The 19,526-nt window shown below is 34.7% G+C and overlaps 1 protein-coding gene and 1 long non-coding RNA gene across 2 annotated transcripts in view; both read right to left on the reverse strand.

Moving 5' to 3' along the window:
- LOC145722709 (cohesin subunit SA-1-like) overlaps positions 1–19,526 on the reverse strand; it is a 181,055-nt gene that overhangs the window by 43,482 nt on the left and 118,047 nt on the right. Inside the window, exons 3-4 of the mRNA XM_081826828.1 lie at positions 19,279–19,381; positions 2,297–2,461 (exon numbers count right to left, since the gene is read on the reverse strand). Of these exons, the coding sequence (XP_081682954.1) occupies positions 2,297–2,461; positions 19,279–19,381 (268 nt within the window). The remainder of the gene's footprint in view (positions 1–2,296; positions 2,462–19,278; positions 19,382–19,526) is intronic.
- LOC145722712 (uncharacterized) lies at positions 4,630–11,634 on the reverse strand. The gene is made up of 2 exons (XR_014147185.1): positions 5,786–11,634; positions 4,630–4,735 (listed from the first exon to the last, which is right to left on the reverse strand). It is a non-coding gene; the product is annotated as an uncharacterized LOC145722712 (long non-coding RNA).

Below are 19,526 nucleotides of genomic sequence, written 5' to 3' on the forward strand. Positions count from 1 at the left end.
ATCTGTACCTCTGAAACAAATAATGCAATATATGTTAAGAAAAAAAAAGAAGGTAGCGGGAGGCGAAGAATGAAGCAGGGGAAATCGGAGGGGTAGACGAACCATGAGAGGCTATGGACTTTGAAAAACAAACTGAGGGTTCTAGAGGGGAGGGGGGTGGGAGGATGGGTTAGCCTGGTGGTGGGTATTGAGGAGGGCACATTCTGCATGGAGCACAGGGTGTTATGCACAAACAATGAATCATGGAACACTTCATCTAAAACTAATGATGTAATGTATGGGGATTAACATAAGAATAAAAAAATAAATAAATAATAAAAAATAAAAAATAATAAAAGCAAAATAAATAAATAAATAAACTTCCTTGGGGTGCCTGAGTGGCTCAGTCAGTTAAGCATCTGAGTCTTGGTTTCGGCCCATGTCATGATCTCAGGGTCCTGGGATCAAGACCCTTGTCTGGCTCTGCGCTCAGCAGAAGTCTGAGGATTCTCTCCCTCTGCCCCTCTCCCTGTTAATGCTAGCATGCATGCTCTCTCTCTAAAATAAATAAATAAATCTTAAAAATAAAATAAAATAAAAATAAAAAATAAACCTCCTTTATTTTTCTGTTTGTGTATCGACTTAAAGGTGGAAAGCCATGACGTAAACCTCAAAAATAAGATACCTATAGCTTGGTAACAATTTTTCTACTAAAGTATAATAAAGAACCTGTCAAACTTTGTGGCTAAGGGTCATTATTTTAAAATTATACTTACATAACTTACAGTCTGTCCATTGCTTCAAATAACTGGAAATTTCATTATTTATTTTACCATTAGCATCATCATACTGCCCCACCTCCCTCCCTTCCCACACGAATTCTAAGGCCGCTGAACGTATCAATCTGGTAACATACACAAAAGGCAGTAAACACTGAACTCCCTTAAAGGAATGCAAAAGGAAATAAAGGTTAAAAATAAAAAGTATACTAATGAAAATTTCTAAAAGTAAACCTGTTTCATAAATTACCTAAATTTTAAAGAAACTGAAAATGAACTATCAAAATGAGCAAATAGAGAATACAAATATTTAACTTTTATCAATCACTGGTGATCAAAGAAATGCAGATTAAAATAATAAATTACAGGGGCACCTGGGTGGTGCAGTCCCTTGAGTCTCCAACTCTTGGTTTTAGCTCAGGTGGTGCTCAGAGTTGTGAGATCAAGTGCCCGAGTTGGGCTACATGATCAGTGTGGAGTCTGCTTGGATTTCTCTCTCACTCTCCCTCTGCCCGTCCCCCACCAAATAAATAAATAAATCCAATTTTTCACCTATGTTACCAATTAATTCCTAAATATAAAGTATCCAGTCGCTAGGCACACTTCTGGTGAAAGATATACTAGTAAAATTTTTTGGAGAGTAATATATTTATGTATCACACTCATAAGAAATACCCTTTCACCAAATAATTTTATCTCTAGTGTTTTGGGTTTTTTTTAAAGATTTTATTTTATTTATTTGACAGAAAGAGACAGCAAGAGAGGAAACACAAGCAGGGGGAGCTGGTGCGGGAGAAGCAGGCTCCCCACTGAGCAAGGATCCCAATGCGGGGCTCAATCCCAGGACACTGGGATCATGACCAGAGCCAAAGGCAGACACTTACCAACTGAGCCACCAGGCGCCCCTACCTCTAGTGTTTTAAAATGAAAAAAAGAGGTAGAGAAGTAAACACAAATAATGAATAAATTCTGTAACAGTAAAAAAATGAAAAGACACACTAAAAGAATAGTAAAATAATGGTGGTTTATCCTTATAATGAATTAGTAAGAAGCCAATAATTATGTGCTCTTGCAGAATATTTAATAATATTTGTTAAATGAATGAGGAGAGAGAAGAGAGAATAACAAGGTTAAAAAAGATCACATACACACAGAAAATAATCGTGGAGTATTAACTGTGGTTATTCCTAGTTCTATTACTTAAGGCTCCTTTTTTTATACCCTTTCTTTGAAATATTCTTCAGTACACATATGTTACTTACATTAAGTCAGATTCTAAAAAATATATTAAGGCAATAAAAATTCTCTCAGGCAGCTATTATACACAAGTCATTTTACTCAGTACACTGTAAAGTGCATTTTACCATTAAACAAAATTCCTTTCCTGATACTGTATGTAAGTAAAACAAAGAAAAATTTTAAAGATAAACTTGATTACAAATCAGCAAGAATATATAAATGTCACTTAACAGGTTCCACATAGATTACTGACAGTACTGCTTTGTAAATAGAACAAAACAAAAACACTTAAAATTTACCTGCATTGCACTTTTCCCCAATTTCACCACTTCAAATAGTGTGACAGGCTCCCCTTCACCATTCTGTTGAGGGTGCCCGTTAGCTCTTCCACGGCCTGTTCCTCTAACAGTAGCTTCAATTCTACTCTTCTCTCCTGGAGATTTTCGAGGTTTCTTATTTGTAGACTGAATAAAAAGATGAGGGAAAAAATTAAATTAAATACAGGTACACTTTGCTTTATGCAGAATACCTCAATTATGTTTCATCCTGTGAAAAGTACTTAGCACTACTACAGGTTAAGAGATGTAATTCCTGACCAAAGGAAGCTTTACAGTTTGTTTTCAGTAATTAAAAACAAACTGCAAACAGCAAAGTGTAATTTATATATAACGCATGAAAATTTTAAAAAAAGTTAGTGTTTTGCACAACAGTAATGCCAATGCTGAAGATTTTAACCATGTCCTCTTTGACATTTTCTTTATACCTTCTTCAATACTATTCCCTCAGAAACCTTATTCAATAAAACATTACTTGGAAATGTTGCATATTCAACTTCTCTCTCTATAGAAGTCCTCAAATATTTTTTATCCAGTCATGCAACAAAAATAGGTTGAACATATGTAAAACTGTTCTAGGTACTAGAAATATAACAAACTGAACAAACATTCCTGCCTTTGATGGAATTTACACTCTTCAATTAACATCCCATCCCATGCCCTCAATTTTTTTTTTAAAAAGTCAACACTAGCTACCACCTTATCTATGTCTAACCTTTCAGCCAAGGGTAATTTGATAGAATCGCTTGCAGTCACTATTATTATTCCCATAAATTTCATTCATATATAAACTCATCACAGTTGCTGCTTTACTAAATTTACCAATGATACAGTGTTGCTAAATGTAATAGACATGTCTTGAAACTCTATCAATAGGCCACAGGATGAAATCCTTTCCTTTCAGATATCTTTTCCCCTCCCTGTATTTCTTACCAGTTAGGGTTATCTTCAGTCTCTGCTCAACATCTTTTCTTCTCAATCTTTATACTCTCTTTTGAGGGATTTAATTTAATCTCAAAATAGCCTGTTTCAGTTATCAACTTAATCAATTTATTCCTCATCTCCACATCTACCCTTGTTTGTCCCACACTGTGATCCTGGAGCTGGATCTGTAAACATTTTTGTTTTCTGCTGCAGTGTTCAGCTTTGTAACTAGAGGGCACCGAAGGAATACTACAAAGTATGGTATGTAGGGTCTTCCCTCCCTACTTATTATACCTGTTCCCTTCACTTTCTATTCTTGTGTTCTTCATAGTACCCTTTCAACTCCTCTTGGTTAACAATCTTATAATCATTTCTGTGTGTGGATGAATATGTAATAAATTTACTATTTATTTTTAAGCACATTATTTTTAGAACAGTTTTAGATTTACCAAAAAACTGTAAAGACAGTACAGAAAATTTCCACATACATCACATCCACTTACCCTATTATTAACTCCTTACCATTTGTATGGTACATTTGTTACAGTTAGTGAACCAATATTGAGAGATTAAAAAAAGTCCCTACTTTATTCAGATTTTCTTAGTTTTGCCTAATGGCCTTTTTCTGTTCCAGGACCCCATCCAGGATACCATATTACATTTATGTCATGTCTCTCTAAGCTCCTCTTGGCTTTGACAGGCTTTCCCTGGTTTTCTGGTGACTTTGACAGTTGTGAGGATTTCCGGCCTTACAGAATGTTCCTCAGTTGGGTTTTGTCTGATGGGATTTTCTTATCACTACACCAGAATTTAGGGTTTGGAGAAGAAGATGTAAGAGATAAAGTGTTATTTTTTTTTCACCTCATATCAAAGGTATATACTATCAACATGATTTATCACTGTGAATGTTGACCTTAATCAGTTGACAGAGATGGTGTTTGTCAGGTTTCTCCACTGTAAAGTTACTTTTCCACCCCTTTCCATACTGTACCTTTGGAAGAAAGATACTACATATATCCCACATTTAAGGGGTGGGGAGTTATTCTCCACCTCTTTCACAGGGGAGTATTTACACAGATTTAGAACTTTTTCGTAAGGGAGATATGTCTGTTTTCATTCATTCAATCATTTAAACAAATGTGGACTCATCAAAATTTCTTTTATACCCTGAGTTATAATTCAACACAGTTCTGTTGTTCAACCTGTTTCAACTCTGGCCATTGGGAGATCTTTTAGTTGGCTCCTGCATCCATTTCACATATACCTATCTGTGTGTGTGTGTGTATGTGTATGTCTTACTGGTTACCTTCTGGCAGCACAATATTCTGCAGGCTCATCTTGTATATTCCCTTCCTCAATTTTTGGAACCATCCAATACTCCAAGGAGCTCTGGTTCCTTTTATTGGAGAATGATATTAGAGATGAAGATCTGGGCACTAGGTTTTGCTCCTTGATATGGAGTGTCCTTGCTTCTAGACTCTTAAGCAGACAAAGAAATACATGTCCCATATACATATAAGTAACTATAAATACTGCTATCTGTAACAATCTATTATCTGTATTAAGATAAATATAAATTCATACTAGTATCTCCAACTTTAATCCATTACCATATGAATGCATCTTCCCCTTACTAATCGATATGGTCCCACCCCAACAGTGACAAACCTGGCACCCACTAGTATACAAGTATAGCAATATTAGAACTGTTCAATCATACCCCAGCAGAAACAATTTTATTAACTAGATTACAATGCTTACATATACAATGTAGTTTCTTTGATTTTAGTCTTACAGATTCATTTCCAAAGTTACTTAAGTCAGCAACTTCCTGCCCAATTCCCTTCAGTGACATTGTTTCAAACATTTCAGAGGTAGACTGCTTTGTTAAATTCTACATTCCATCCTGGTATCCACCTAACCTCCTAAATGACTTTATAAAATCTATACTTATAAAATTCACTTTTTCCGTAAAGTTCAATGGGTTTTAACAAATGCACAGTATCGGGGCGCCTGGGTGGCTCAGTCGTTAAGCGGCTGCCTTCGGCTCAGGTCATGATCCCAGAGTCCTGGGATCGAGCCCCACATCAGGCTCCCTGCTCATCGGGAAGTCTGCTTCTCCCTCTCCCACTCCCCCTGCTTATGTTCCTGCTCTCGCTATCTCTCTCTCTATCAAATAAATAAAATCTTAAAAAAAAACAAAACAAATGCACAGTGTCATGTATGTAAATATGTTATCTCGTAGAAGAGTTTTCACCACCTTAAAAAAATCCCTGTGCTTCTCCCATTCAACCCTCCCACTTCTCTTTGGCAAACAATGAATTCTTTCATCATAACTATAGTTTTGACTTTTATAAAGAGTCATACAATTAAATCACACAGTATGCAGCCTCTTCAGACTGTATCTTTCACCTTAACAATATACATTTAAGATTCATCCATGTCTTTTAGTGGCTGAATAGCTAATTTCTTTTTATTTCTAAATAATATTCCATTGTATGAATGTATCACATTTTGTCATCCACTTACCTAATGATGGACATCTTGGTCACCATTTCTTGGCAGTTAGGAATAAAGCTGCTATACACATTCAACATGCAGCATTTTGTACAGACATAATTTCCAAATGAGTTATATAAACATCTAGGAGGATGATTATTGAATCATATGATAAAACTATGTTTAGCTTTGTAAAAAAAACTGCCGAACTGTCTTCCAAAGTAGATATAACATTTTGCATTCCCACCAGTGATGAATAAGAGCCCTGATGCTTTGTAAGCTTGACAGCTTTGTAACCTTCTCACGTTTTTGGATTTCAGCCATTCTAATAGGTATACAGTTGTTATCTTATTGTTGTCTTAATTTGTGATTCCTGAATGACAAATGATTAAGGACTTGTAAATAATTAATAATTCTTCACATTAAATTTTTCTGTTCCAATTACTAGAATACATATTGTCTCCTGACTATACACTGACTCTCTATACTTGCACTATATCTAACATGGCAGCACTACTCTCATGTAGCTAACTGAGCATATAAAATATGGCTAGTCAAACACGAAATGTTCAGTAAGCATAAAATATCCACAAGATTGTGAAGATGTGAAGATTTACAATGAAAAATAGCACATTAAATATCTCACTTATAATGCTATAGTGATTACATGATGAAATAACATTAGATATATAAAAATTAATTTCATTACCCATTTTTTGTAATTTAGTAGAAAATATTAAGCTGCCGATGTGGCTCACATCCTATTTCTACTAAACGATCCCACACTATTCCAATACTATAACCACAGTAATTCTTATAATATAAACATAATCCCATTACTTCCTTGTTTAATCTCTGATCTTTAGTGACCCTCATTAACCATCAATTTAAAATCCAAATTCCTAAGCATGGAAAGTAAGGCGATCATTTACTACCTGTTCAGTCATCTACCACACCAGATCTCTCTTTACAGACTGATAAATTTAAAGTCGCTTAAAAACATCATCATTTCATGCATTCATTCTTTATAGCTGGACTCTTGATTTTGGCTCCCCCTAGTAAGTCTTGTTTCTGTGCTCACTCTTTGGAGGAACAGGTATTTTCTAGGTATTGTGCGTGCACACAAGTGTGTGTGTGTGTATGCATGCGTATGTGTGTATCTGAAGAAAGGTGCCAAAATGTTATTTTTCTTTATTAAATAAGTAATACATACTCACATGGCCTAAAATTCAAAAGGTGATGAAAGTTATACAATGAAAACTTGCACACCCCTGCCCTCAATCCACAATCTACTTTCCTAAGAGATAAACACTATTACTCATTCCTTATATGTCATATAAACAAAGTAATGTGTATGAAATTAAAGAATAAATAAATAAATGGAAACCCATTCTACGTTCATGGATTGGAAGAGTTAATACTGTTAAGATGTCAATACTCCCCAAAGCAACCTACAGATTAAATGCAATCTCTATCAAAATCCCAATGACCTGTTTTGCAGAAATAGAAAAACCCATTCTATAATTCAAAAGGAATCTCAAAAGCATCTCAAATGACCAGAACAATCTTGAAAAAAAAAAAAAAAAAAAAACAACACTGGAAAACTCACACTTCTTGACTTCAAAACTTATTACAAAGCTACACTATGAAAACAGCATGGTGCTGGCATGAAAGCAAACATACAGACCAGTGGAATATAATAAAAAGCCCAGAAACAAACCCTCACATATATGGTTTAATGATTTTGGCAAGGGTGCCCAAACCACTCAATGGGTAAAGAGCAAAGGTTGGAAGAATGGGAGAAAATATTTACAAATCATATATCTGATAAGGGATTAATATCCAAAATATATAAAGAACTACTAAAACTCAACAAAACAAAGAACCTGATTTGAAAATTGGCAAATAATTTGAATACACATTTCTCCAAAGAAGATATGCAAATGGCCATTAAGCACAAGAAGAGATGCTCAATGTTACTAATCATTAGGGAAATGCACATCAAAACTACAATGAGATGGAACCCCACACTTATTAAGATGGCTACTATCTAAAAAGAGAAAACAATTCTTGGAGAGGATGTGGAGAAATTAGAACTCTTATGCACTGTTGATGGGAACGTAAAATGGTATAGGCCTTATGGGAAACAGTATGTCAGTTCCTCAAAAAATTAAAAAAAGAATTACCATATGATCAACCAATTATACATACATATATACCCAAAAGAACTGAAAGCAGGGTCTCAAAAAGTTATTTGTACACCCATCAAAACAACAACATTATTTGTAATAGCTCAAACTTGGAAGCAACCCAAGTATCCATTGATGAATGAATGGATAAGCAAATGTGGTATATACACACAGTGGAATATTACTGAGCCTTAAAAAGGAAGGAAATTCTGACATAATTTACAATATGGATGAACCTTGAAGACATTATGCTAAGTGAAAGAAGCCAGTCACAAAAGATAAATACTATATGACTCCACTTAAATAAGGTACATAGTCAAAATCAGAGACAGAAAGTGGTTGCCAGAGGCTAGGGAAAACAGAAATAGGGAGTTTTTGTTTTTACTAAAGTACAGTAATTTATAATAGTTTCAGGTGTACAACATGAGTCAATATTTATATATTTTACAAAGTGATTACCACAATAAATCCAGCTATCATCTGTCACTGTACAAAGTTCTTACAGTATTACTAACTATATTTTCTATGCCCAACATTGCATACCCATGTCTTATTTATTTTATTAGAATTACACTTTCAAAAGATGAATAAAGTTCGGGAGATGGTGATGACTGCACAATATTATGAATGTATTTAATACAACTGAACTATACACATAAAAATGGTTAAGTTGGCAAATCTTAGGTGTATTTCACCAGAATAAAAAAAATTGGAAAAAACCTAAATGCATATGTGTATTTCCACATATCTATTATATTTTATGTTACTTATGCACAATTCTGCACCATTCTATTTTCACATATTTTAGTCCTTCTATAGTATGTTCTAGAGAATACCTTCATTCTTTTCTGAAAGCTGCAGTGTTACATTGCACAGATGTACATTAATTTTTTTTAGACATTAACCCGCTGATTGACATTTATTTTATTCTGGATCTTTTACAATTACAAGTAACACTATGACAAGTAAGCCTGCATATGCGGAGAAAAGTTTGTGTGTGTCACACACACATAATTATACATACATAGTATATAGATAGTATGAACTAAACTCCATGAATAAAGGGGAAATAAACCAGAAATCTCACACCTGGGAACCTTTAGCATGGGTCATAAAGGGGGGAAAAGGTAAAAACATAAAAATCCATTTGATCTTATCTAAGGTCTATCTATTTTATCCCTATTATCCCAAGAGTGATTTTCCATGTCCCAAATCTACACAGTAATAAAGAGTAAAGATGTTCAGAAAGACTGACCCTAATAAAAGGAGTAAGAAGAGAGAATATAATAATGCAACAGGATACATATGATCTTTAGGTTATACACAAAGGATACAATTTTGCAGTCCTGAGAATAATCCCTGTCTCAGACATATAACTACACTTATCCCACTCAAATCACATGTTTGTTTGGAGTTTGGCAAGGGGGGCAAAGGTGTAGGGGGAATTTAAAAATTAAGAATTCTGACAGTTATTTTAAAGGGTAATAATATATATATATAAACCTTTAATTACTCGTGACTTGACAGGCTCCCTTCCCTACACATTTCTGCCACATAGGTGAGGCCACCTGTAAGTGTATTTCCATTCCTAAACAAGGATCCAAGGTGCTCTTAAATGGAAGAAATGGATGATGTTCCACATCAAACTTGCTTAGCTGTTTCAGTTCTGACACTGTGCCATCTTAAGAACTGAGTCCTTGCCTTAATTCAGAGACCATTACTAATACCTTAGTAACCTAGCCAATAAACCAGCACCTCTAGAGCTATAGACCTGTCCTACAATTACCAGTCTATCCCAGGGACTGAAGTCCTATCCTTGAATTCCAGGCCATTAGGTGGGTCTCCCACAAGAGGCTACCAGACCACATATATGGCACAGATCTAGTTCAGAAGACATCTCTAAATGCTTACTGATCCAGGTCACACACAGTCTCCCTGATGGAACATGATCCACTTACTCCATCTACCCCAACTACTTCTTCGACAGGAAATCTTTCTTCTATTAATATCAAGTGGATCTCTTCCCAAATACCTGCTTCAATGTAGTGGGAATGTCTAGTTTCTATGTCGTCTTACGGAGTCTCACCTCACCTGGTCTACCTTCCAGAATTCCTGCGTAAGAGCTTAAGTGAGATTTATGTGGTATTATTGCCAAATATGCAGAACCTGAATCTAACCATTAGCAAAGACAAACTCAAACTGATTCAATCTACAGAACACAAGGTATGAAAAAAGAGATTTTTTTCCACAATTCAACACAACTTATTTCTTTATTCATCATGCAGTTACTATGTACCAGATACCTAAAAAAGTTGATCCTTCCATACACTACCACACATGGTTTTCAAAGAACTTACAGTATTTAAGATATATTTTCCAACATCCCAATACAATGTCGTTAATTGGTGGTGGAGGAAGACTCATGCTTCAAATCCCATTAAAAATAGTGTAAGTGAGATGTCCATGGTCCACAGGGTTACTAATAAAGAAAACCAGAGTCATGTGTTCACTGCTAAGACATTCCAGGGACAGAGTGGGGGGGAAAAGATGCTAATGATCACGTGTAGGAAAACAAAACTACCCGAAACAAAGCCTGACTAAAATTATTAAGTAATGACTTTTACAGAAAACATGCTCATGAATTAATAAATCTATACACCCTTCGCCTCATCTTTTTTTTTGTAGTTTAAATTTTTTTTAAATTTTATTTTATTATGTTATGTTAATCACCATACATTACATCATTAGTTTTTGATGTAGTGTTCCATAATTCATTGTTTGCATATAACACCCAGTGCTTCATTCAACACATGCCCTCTTTAATACCCATCACCGGGCTAACCCATCCCTCCACCCCCCTCCCCTCTAGAACCCTCAGTTTGTTTCTCAGAGTCCATAGTCTCTCATGGTTCGTCTCCCCCTCCGAAGCACCCCCCTTCATTTTCCCGTTCCTACTATCTTTTTTTTTTAAACGTATAATGTATTATTTGTTTCAGAGGTACAGGTCTATGATTCAACAGTCTTACACAATTCACTGCATCTTTGTGAAAATGATGTAATCAAATGTCAGAGTCTAGAACAAATGCTTTATTGAAAGTATCTATTACTTAAATGTGTACCTACACTTCTGGTAAACTGGTTTTGTTTTTTTTTTTTAAGATTTTATTTATTTGAGAGAGAGAGAATGAAAGACAGCATGAGAGCTCCGAAGGAGGGTCAGAGGGAGAAGCAGACTCCCCGCTGAGCAGGGAGCCCTATGTGGGACTCAATCCCAGGACTCCAGGATCATGACCTGAGCCAAAGGCAGTCGCTTAACCAACTGAGCCACCCAGGCGCCCTTTGGTAAACTGTTTTAAGTTAGCACTGCTGTGTAGGAAAATTAACCATCCTAAACTAGTCTATCCCCATGCTCTATATAAAATGAATTGCAGTCTGAATGTGCAATGACTTTCCTAGAAACTTAAGAGACACAGATATATCAACATTGCTTTTTAGCTTTGTGCCTTACACCTGAATTTGTTCATAAGCTCTAAATGTGCAATAACACCTACCCTTTCACAATAGTGTATATAAACATACTTGGAATAACAATACAAAATCGTTACATACAAATAATTAAAAGAAAACCAGAAACACAAATAACTGTAATATAATATAGTAAACTACAGTATATAAAAAATGCTTCAGGGCACCTGGGTGGCTCAGTTGGTTAAGCGACTGCCTTCGGCTCAGGTCATGATCCTGGAGTCCAGAGATCTGAGTCCCACATCGGGCTCCCTGCTCAGCGGGGAGTTTGCTTCTCCCTCTGACCCTCCCTCCTCCCATGCTCTCTTTCTCTCTCATTCTCTCTCATATAAATAAAATCTTTTTAAAAAATGAATAAATTTAAAAAATATTTCATGGAAATTTGGTTTAAGGCAAGTGCTGGAAGGGTCTTATGAAAGGACAGATAATTTCCAGTAACAGGTAACCAGAGAAAGTTTCACAGAAGAGATGAGCTGCCAGTTGGGACTTAATGGATTAGTAAAATTGGTACGATTAACATAAACAGAATTTAGGAAGCAAGGATTCCAGAAAGAAAAAAACACCATGTACAGAACTGGGAAAGCACAAGACACCTACACAGAGAAGAACAAAGAAATGTATCTGACTGAACGAAAGGTTAAGAATAAGGAAACACAATAAAATATTAGGTTGTAAGTTAGAAGAACGTAACTCACAACAAAATGCACTTCTTGTTATCTGACCAAGTTAAAAAAAGGTCAACTTGACAATATTTTTTAAAATGGAACTGAAAAGGGAAAAGACTTCCTACTAAAGGTAGGAAGGTAACAGTTCAAACTCCCTATAAAGTGAAACCTAAAAAAAGGAAATTGGGAAAAGGGAAAGAAGAGACAGATGTAGAAGACACTGGGAAATAAAAATTTATCAGACTGGAATCTAATTAGATATAGGAGAAAAGGAAAGGAAGGGGTGATGAGGAAACTCAATGGTGATTCACGTTTTAATTGTGAATTCCTGGGAGAACTGTGCTATGTTTTAACAAACTTAAGGAAGTCCGAACTAAAAACTAGTCAATAGGAGAAATATTAAATGAAAAATTAGTAACAGGCAACAAAGCTGGTTTGAGAAAGGAGATACAAGTCCAAATGATGAATACATTTCAAAAAGTGATCATAAAAGTGTGTAGGTTTAAACTACAAAAATCATTTTATAAAGAGATTACTGTGTCTTAGAAACATAAAAAAAGAAGTGCTATAGAAAATGACAGGCAATTCAGAAAAGAAACACAAATGATCAATATTTTAAAACATATTGTTAAAAAAAATTTTTTTTTTAAGATTTATTTATTTGACAGAGAGAGACACAGCAAGAGAGGGAACACAGCAGGGGGAGTGGGAGAGGGAGAAGCAGGCTTTCCGCTGAGCAGGGAGCCCGATGCGGGGTTCAATCCCAGGACCCTGGGATCATGACCTGAGCTGAAGGCAGACGCTTAACGACTGAGCCACCCAGGTGCCCCCATATTGTTAAAATTTTACACCACTTAGAAACAAGCAAATATTTAATAATCCGTATAATCAACAGTAAGATGGGTAATGCTGTGTGTTTTGCTGTGTGAAAGGCCAACCAATAATACACATCCAAAGGTTTCAAAACATGGCATACTTTTTTGACTGACCAACTCCAATTTTAAAAATTTAGGATTTAAAAAAAGATCAAAGGATCTAGAAAAATTTATTTGGGAAAGTTTATATCCGCATGGAAAATGTATTTGTGAGATAGTTTATGTCAGTATGGGTTAGATTAATGAAGAATTTTTAACATAAATGTTCGATGATGGGGGATTAATTAAATAATTTGGTACAAAACACCATAAAGCCATTAAAAATTATGTAAAATATTTAAATGTCATGAAATTCATAATATTCTACATAAAAGTACCAAGTAATTTAGGAGATCCAACTCTTACAAATTTACCTGTTTACCCTATTCTTCCGATGCTTATATTTTTTTTGTATATTCTCCATCTATGTGTATGAATATATAGAAATTAAAGTAAAAATTGTATCTCTTTTTATTTACCTTTCCTTTTCAGCCAAGGCAAATGTAAAAGTTAAATAATTCTGAGAATACAAGTCCAGATTGTCATTTAAATAGAACAAAGAAAACAAAATCCTTAATAAAACATTAAACCAGAGACTAAAGTTAGGTTAGGTTACAGATGTGTTGATTTACATGACAACTAATAGCAAAATGAAATCCTGGACTGAATTCTGACCCAGGGAGAAACAATTTTTTTTTCTGTCCTTAGGGCATTACTAGGACAACCAGTAAAAACTGAATGAAAGGTACAGATAATAGTGTTATATCAATATTATTTTCCTCATTTTCATAATTGTTCTCTGACTGTGTAGGAGAATGTCCTTGATTTTAAAGAAATTCATACTAAAGCACTGGGAGTAAAGTGGCACTATGTCTGTTCCTCTCAAACACTTCAAAAGTAATAATAGATAAATAATATAACAGACCCCCTTATCCATAGTTTCACGTTCCTCAGTTCTAGTTACTTGCAGTCAACCACAGTCCAGAAGCAGGTGATCCTCCTTCTGACTTATCAGAAGATCAATAGTAGGCTAACACTATGACGCAATGACATCATTCACCTTACTTCATCTCATAATGTAGGTATTTTCTCATCTCACATCATCACAAGGGTGAGTACATTACAATAAGATATTTTGAGAGAGACACAACATTCAAATAACTTTTATTACAGTATATTATTTTAATTGTTTTTAGTTGTTGTTGTTAATCTCTTAATATGCCTAACTTATGAATTAAACTTACTGAGGTGCCTGGGTGGCTCAGTCAGTTAAGCATCCACCTCGTGATTTCAGCTCAGGTCATGATCTCAGGGTCATGAGACAGCACCATGTAGGGCTCTGCATTGAGTGTGGAGCCTGCTTAAGATTCTCTCTCCTTCTCCCTCTGCTCCTCACCCCCACTTGCGTGCACACGTGCTCTCTCTCAATGACTAATAAAATTAAACTTTATCATAGGTATGTATATACAATAGTATATATACAGTTTGTTCCCATCAGCAATTTCAGGCATCCACCGGGGGTCCCCTGTAGATAAGGGGGAAGGATACTGTACAGGTTTACATATAAAAATATATATTTACATCTAATGTGTGTATACATAGAGGAGAAAATATGATAAAACAATCATAGCAAAACGCTAGTATGTGGACAATCTGTATGAAGAATCTGCATAGAAATTTTTTGTAGAATTCTTGCAAATTTTCTCTATCTGAAATTATTTCAAAATAAAAGAATTTTAAACACCAGGGGAAAAAGAGTGACAATTTAACAAAATTAAACACCATTCATATATTCAAAGAATACTTACTGAAAGTCTGACACTACTACACAGCAATAAACAAACCAGGTAAAAATCCCTACCTTCATGCAGCTTATCGTCTAGTAGGTGGAGATAGACAATAAATACCTAAGTAAAATGTTTACTACGTTAGAAATCAAGTGTTGTGGAGAGAGGGGAACACACACACACACAATCACGTGTGTGTTAAGTCTCCTTGGGTAGGAGTGAGGATTTGCAATTTAAAATACCACCTTCAGGGAAGGTGACAATAAGAAGATGAGACAGGGCCCTAATACGAGGAGCAAGCCTGACAGAGTTGAGCAAAAGTATATGATAGTGGCTTAAACCAGTTTTGTAGTAAAAAATTATTGGCTCAATTTGAAAATCGATTGGACAGATTTGCTGATATACTGAATACTGGTGAGAAAGAAAATGTCAGAGATAACTACAGGTTTAAAGCCTGAGCAACTAAAGGGTGGAAGCCACCATTATTGAAAAGAGGTGGGCAGCGGATAGGCAGCTTGGGAGTTTGGTTTTTTAAACATTGTGGCCCCATTAAATATCTAAAGGAAGAAACTAAACAGACATTTGAATGACTCTGGAGTCCAGGGTAAAGTCCAGCCAGGAGACATAAATCTGGGAGACATAAACTTATACATGGTATTTAAAGTCATGAGATTGGATGTGATCACCAAGGGAGTAGTGTGTGTTGACAAAGGAAATGATGTCTATTATTTGTTAATATAATCATAGGGTTAGTCTAAACATGAAAGTGTGTATGTTTAGAGATCGTTAATCATTTGAAAGCTACAATTACGAGTATGAATTAGGAAACTATAAAATAAGAGTGGTTTAAAACAAACAAAAGTCTCTGAAATAATAGTATACCAAAAAGAAATACCAATAATGAGATGCCCCATAAGAATTTAAAAATGAGAAGAATACTACCTATAACAGAAAGTGCTTATACTGTTTATTTTCATATGGCTCAGTAAACAAATAAAATCAGAGATCATGAAGTCTTCTTAAAAAATATAAACAGTATTAAAACAGCTAAACAAAGCACGTATCAATCAAAACTTAGAATTGTCCAAAATGGAGCCAGCTGACTAAAACTGTCTAAGCAATCTTCAGAACAGATACTGGAGAACATGCAAATCTGATCATTCTGACAACTATACCTCTCAATATAAATTAATAGCTTGGCATTTTGGAATTCTTGATAGAAAGACTTTGGGAGTTTAAGATACGAGTTGAAACCCTAGCTAGGCCACTTATATGCTGTGTGTGACCGTAGTCAAATTACCACTTCATACTTTTGTTTTCTACTTTGTAAACTACATATAAGACTATTTCATAGTACTGATGTTACAATTAAATGACATAAATAGCATCAGCTTAGTGCAAAGCCAGGGTAGAAATTCAGGAAGTTGTGTTGTTTTCAAGATCAAGAAATGGGCTTGAGTCAGGTGGAAGTAAGTATAGATACCCATGAACTGAGTAGATACATATGAAAATATGGACCAAAGTCTAACACAAGTCTCTAGAATGCACTATCCTATCCTGGCAAACTCTTCTTCAATTCTATAAACATGGGATGGATATGTACTATTTACCTATTAGATTATGGAGTAGCAATTTTAGTAAAAATTAAATCATATTTCTAACCACAGAAGAGCTAAATTTGGATATGCATACTCCTTTTCAACAAGAAAAGCAAAAATATTATAGGAATGCAGCTATAGACACATCAAAATTACACATGTTCTAAAGAATAACATAATAGCTTGTTGAAGGGGTGATAAATTCTCTTTAGGAAAAAAAAAAAAGGCGTTCTTGAAGAAGAAAGCACTTAATCTGAATCTTATGAAGTTAAGAATTTCAGTTGGAGGAAAACAAATTCAAGTAAGTAATCATACAGGCAGTTCATTCTCCTACCTTCAAGCAAGTTTAGTCTTACTTCCAATTTGCACATATAACTCCTGAATCCTAGTGAAAACAATGTAACTTGCCTATAGCCTCAGAAAAATCATACAGTGATAGTAAGGAGAACAGTCTCCAGCATCCAAGTGTAAAACTCTTTCACTTTTCCCAAAATGCTTTCATAAGGAATATTCTACCACCAAATATTCTAACAAAATTGAGAAGTATTATAAAGAGTGATTTTAATGTATGTTTTTCCCCCACAATTTTTTCCTTTTAAATAAAGGTGGAATATATGAGTGTAGAGAAAATGGTAGAAGTCATCCCTCTAACCTTTTTTTAAATTTAAGATTGTGCTAGAAAATTAAAGGTTATGAAGATTCACTGAGGCTAACTAAAAACTGAGACAAAGAAACATGGATAGAATAGCAATAACATAAAAAAAAGTTGCAAGGACATATTTATAATAACTGGTTAATATTACCATTAACATTACCATCAATTGCAACCAGTGGATTTTATTTGCATCATGATTCAAACCAACAAACTATACCTTAAAAATGATAATATTTAGGAAATGATTATAATCTTTAAAGTTGTTATTTGGTGATATTTATACAGTATTTTTATCTTGAGTATGATAATGATATTTATTGTAAAATAAAGATAAATCAAGTCCTGCGCAGAGGACCTAAATAGACATTTTTCCTAAGAAGACATACAGATGACAGACACACGAAAAGATGCTGAACATTAATAATCATCAAAGAAATGCAAATCAAAACCACAATAACGTATCACATCACACCAGTTAGAATGTCTAGTATCAAAAAAAACAAAAAAAAACAAATAACAAGTGCTAGCAAGGATGTGGAGGAAGGGAACTTTCATATACTGTTAGTGGGAATGTAACTGGTACAGCTACTATGAAAACCAGTATGGAGGTTCCTCAAAAAATTAAAATAGAAATGCCATATGACCTAGTAATTCCACTACTGGGTATTTACCCAAAGCAAATGAAAAGACTAATTCAAAAAGATCTATGCAGCCCTATGTTCATTGCAGCATTATTTAAAATAGCTAAGATACAGAAAAAACCTAAATTGTCCATTGATAGATAAATGGATAAAGGAGATACACACACACACACACGACGTGTGCATGTGCACACACACACACATATATATTGCAATATTATTCAGCCATAAAGAAAACTGAAATCTTTCTATCTGTATAGCAAATGGATGGACATCCATACAACATGGATTGATTTACAGTGTATTATGCTAAGTAAAATAAGTTAGATGGAGAAAGACAAATACCATATGATTTCATTTATATATGAAACCTAAAAAACAAAACAAAGAAGACAGAAAGCGATTCATAAATACAGGGAACAAAGTGGTGGTTGCCAAAGGGGCAGGGGGAGGGGTTGAAGGGGTGGGTGAGCAAAATAAGTAAAGGGGATTAAGGGGTACAAACTTCCAGTTACAAACTAAATTAGTCACAAGGATAAAAAATACAGCTTAGGGAATATAGTCAGTAATACTGTACTAACACTGTATGGTGACAGGTAGTAATTACACTTATCATGGTGACCACTGCATCATACATAGAATGGTCAAATCACTATGTTGTACACCTGAAACTAATAAAACATTATATGTCAACTATACTTCAATGATAAAAATTTTAAGAAGAAAAAGCAAGCCCGTATCTTTTAGAAATGCATTCTGAAATATTTACAGATGGAATGATGTCTACATAACTTGAAAATAAAATGGGAAGGAAATACGGGGTGGAGAAATGAAAGATTAGCCATAACTTGATAGCTGCTGTAGCTGGGCAATGGTTATATGGAAAGTTCATTATAGTATTATGCTTCTCACAAAAGGAGACTGAAATTTTCCATAATAAGAACTTTCATAAAATAGAAAAAAAATTGCTAATACCAAATCATATCATAAAAATGAGTGCAGAATAGTACAAACCTTACCCCTTGACATGGTGAGTGATACTGTCTCTGAGAGCTTATGCTACCTTAAACTGAATGATGACTGGTGTACTCAAAAATATATAAAGATATCCTCTCAAAGTATGGATACCCAGAGTTCTTCTAAACTTCTCAGTCATGTATCAATGAGAATATACTGACACTGGGCCAAAATCCCAAACTAAACACTACCAAAATGCACACTTAAGAGTTCACAAGAAATCAGAGTTGCATCTAAAACGCAGGGAAGTCATAACTAACTACATCTGATTTCATATTAATCATCTTCTCCGTGTCTTTATATGGATCATAATTTATTTACAAGTGAAGCATGGAGAGCAGAAAAGATACTAAAATCAAATTCCTTTTCTGATCACTGTCAATCCAATTCATGAAGCAAAGCTTCCAAGAATCTCTAATATGCCACCCAAAATTTTTAAAAAGTACTAACAGAACTAGAATTAACAAACAGCTTATATCAAGCCCCTTTACTCAGTAACCATCACAAGAACAAAGACAAGTATAATACATACTGGAGGCCGACCAGGACGACCCCTTTTTCTTTTTCCTTTGATCTCTGTCTCTTCAAGTTCGCTGCCAGCATCAGAATGGGCAGTAGTTTCATTAGTTGAGTCCCTAGAAAATGTGATATATTATTTTAGCGAACAAATTAATTCATATATACAATGCAGTTCTGTTCCACTACTTTCCTTACCTCCTGGAATATGGCTGATAAGAAGTGTTTTTTCTTCCACTTCCAGAAAAAATCTTTAGGAAACTG

Source organism: Leptonychotes weddellii, chromosome 1 (genome assembly GCF_054177405.1).
Source record: "Leptonychotes weddellii isolate Sample4059 chromosome 1, ASM5417740v2, whole genome shotgun sequence".
NCBI lineage: Eukaryota > Metazoa > Chordata > Mammalia > Carnivora > Phocidae > Leptonychotes > Leptonychotes weddellii.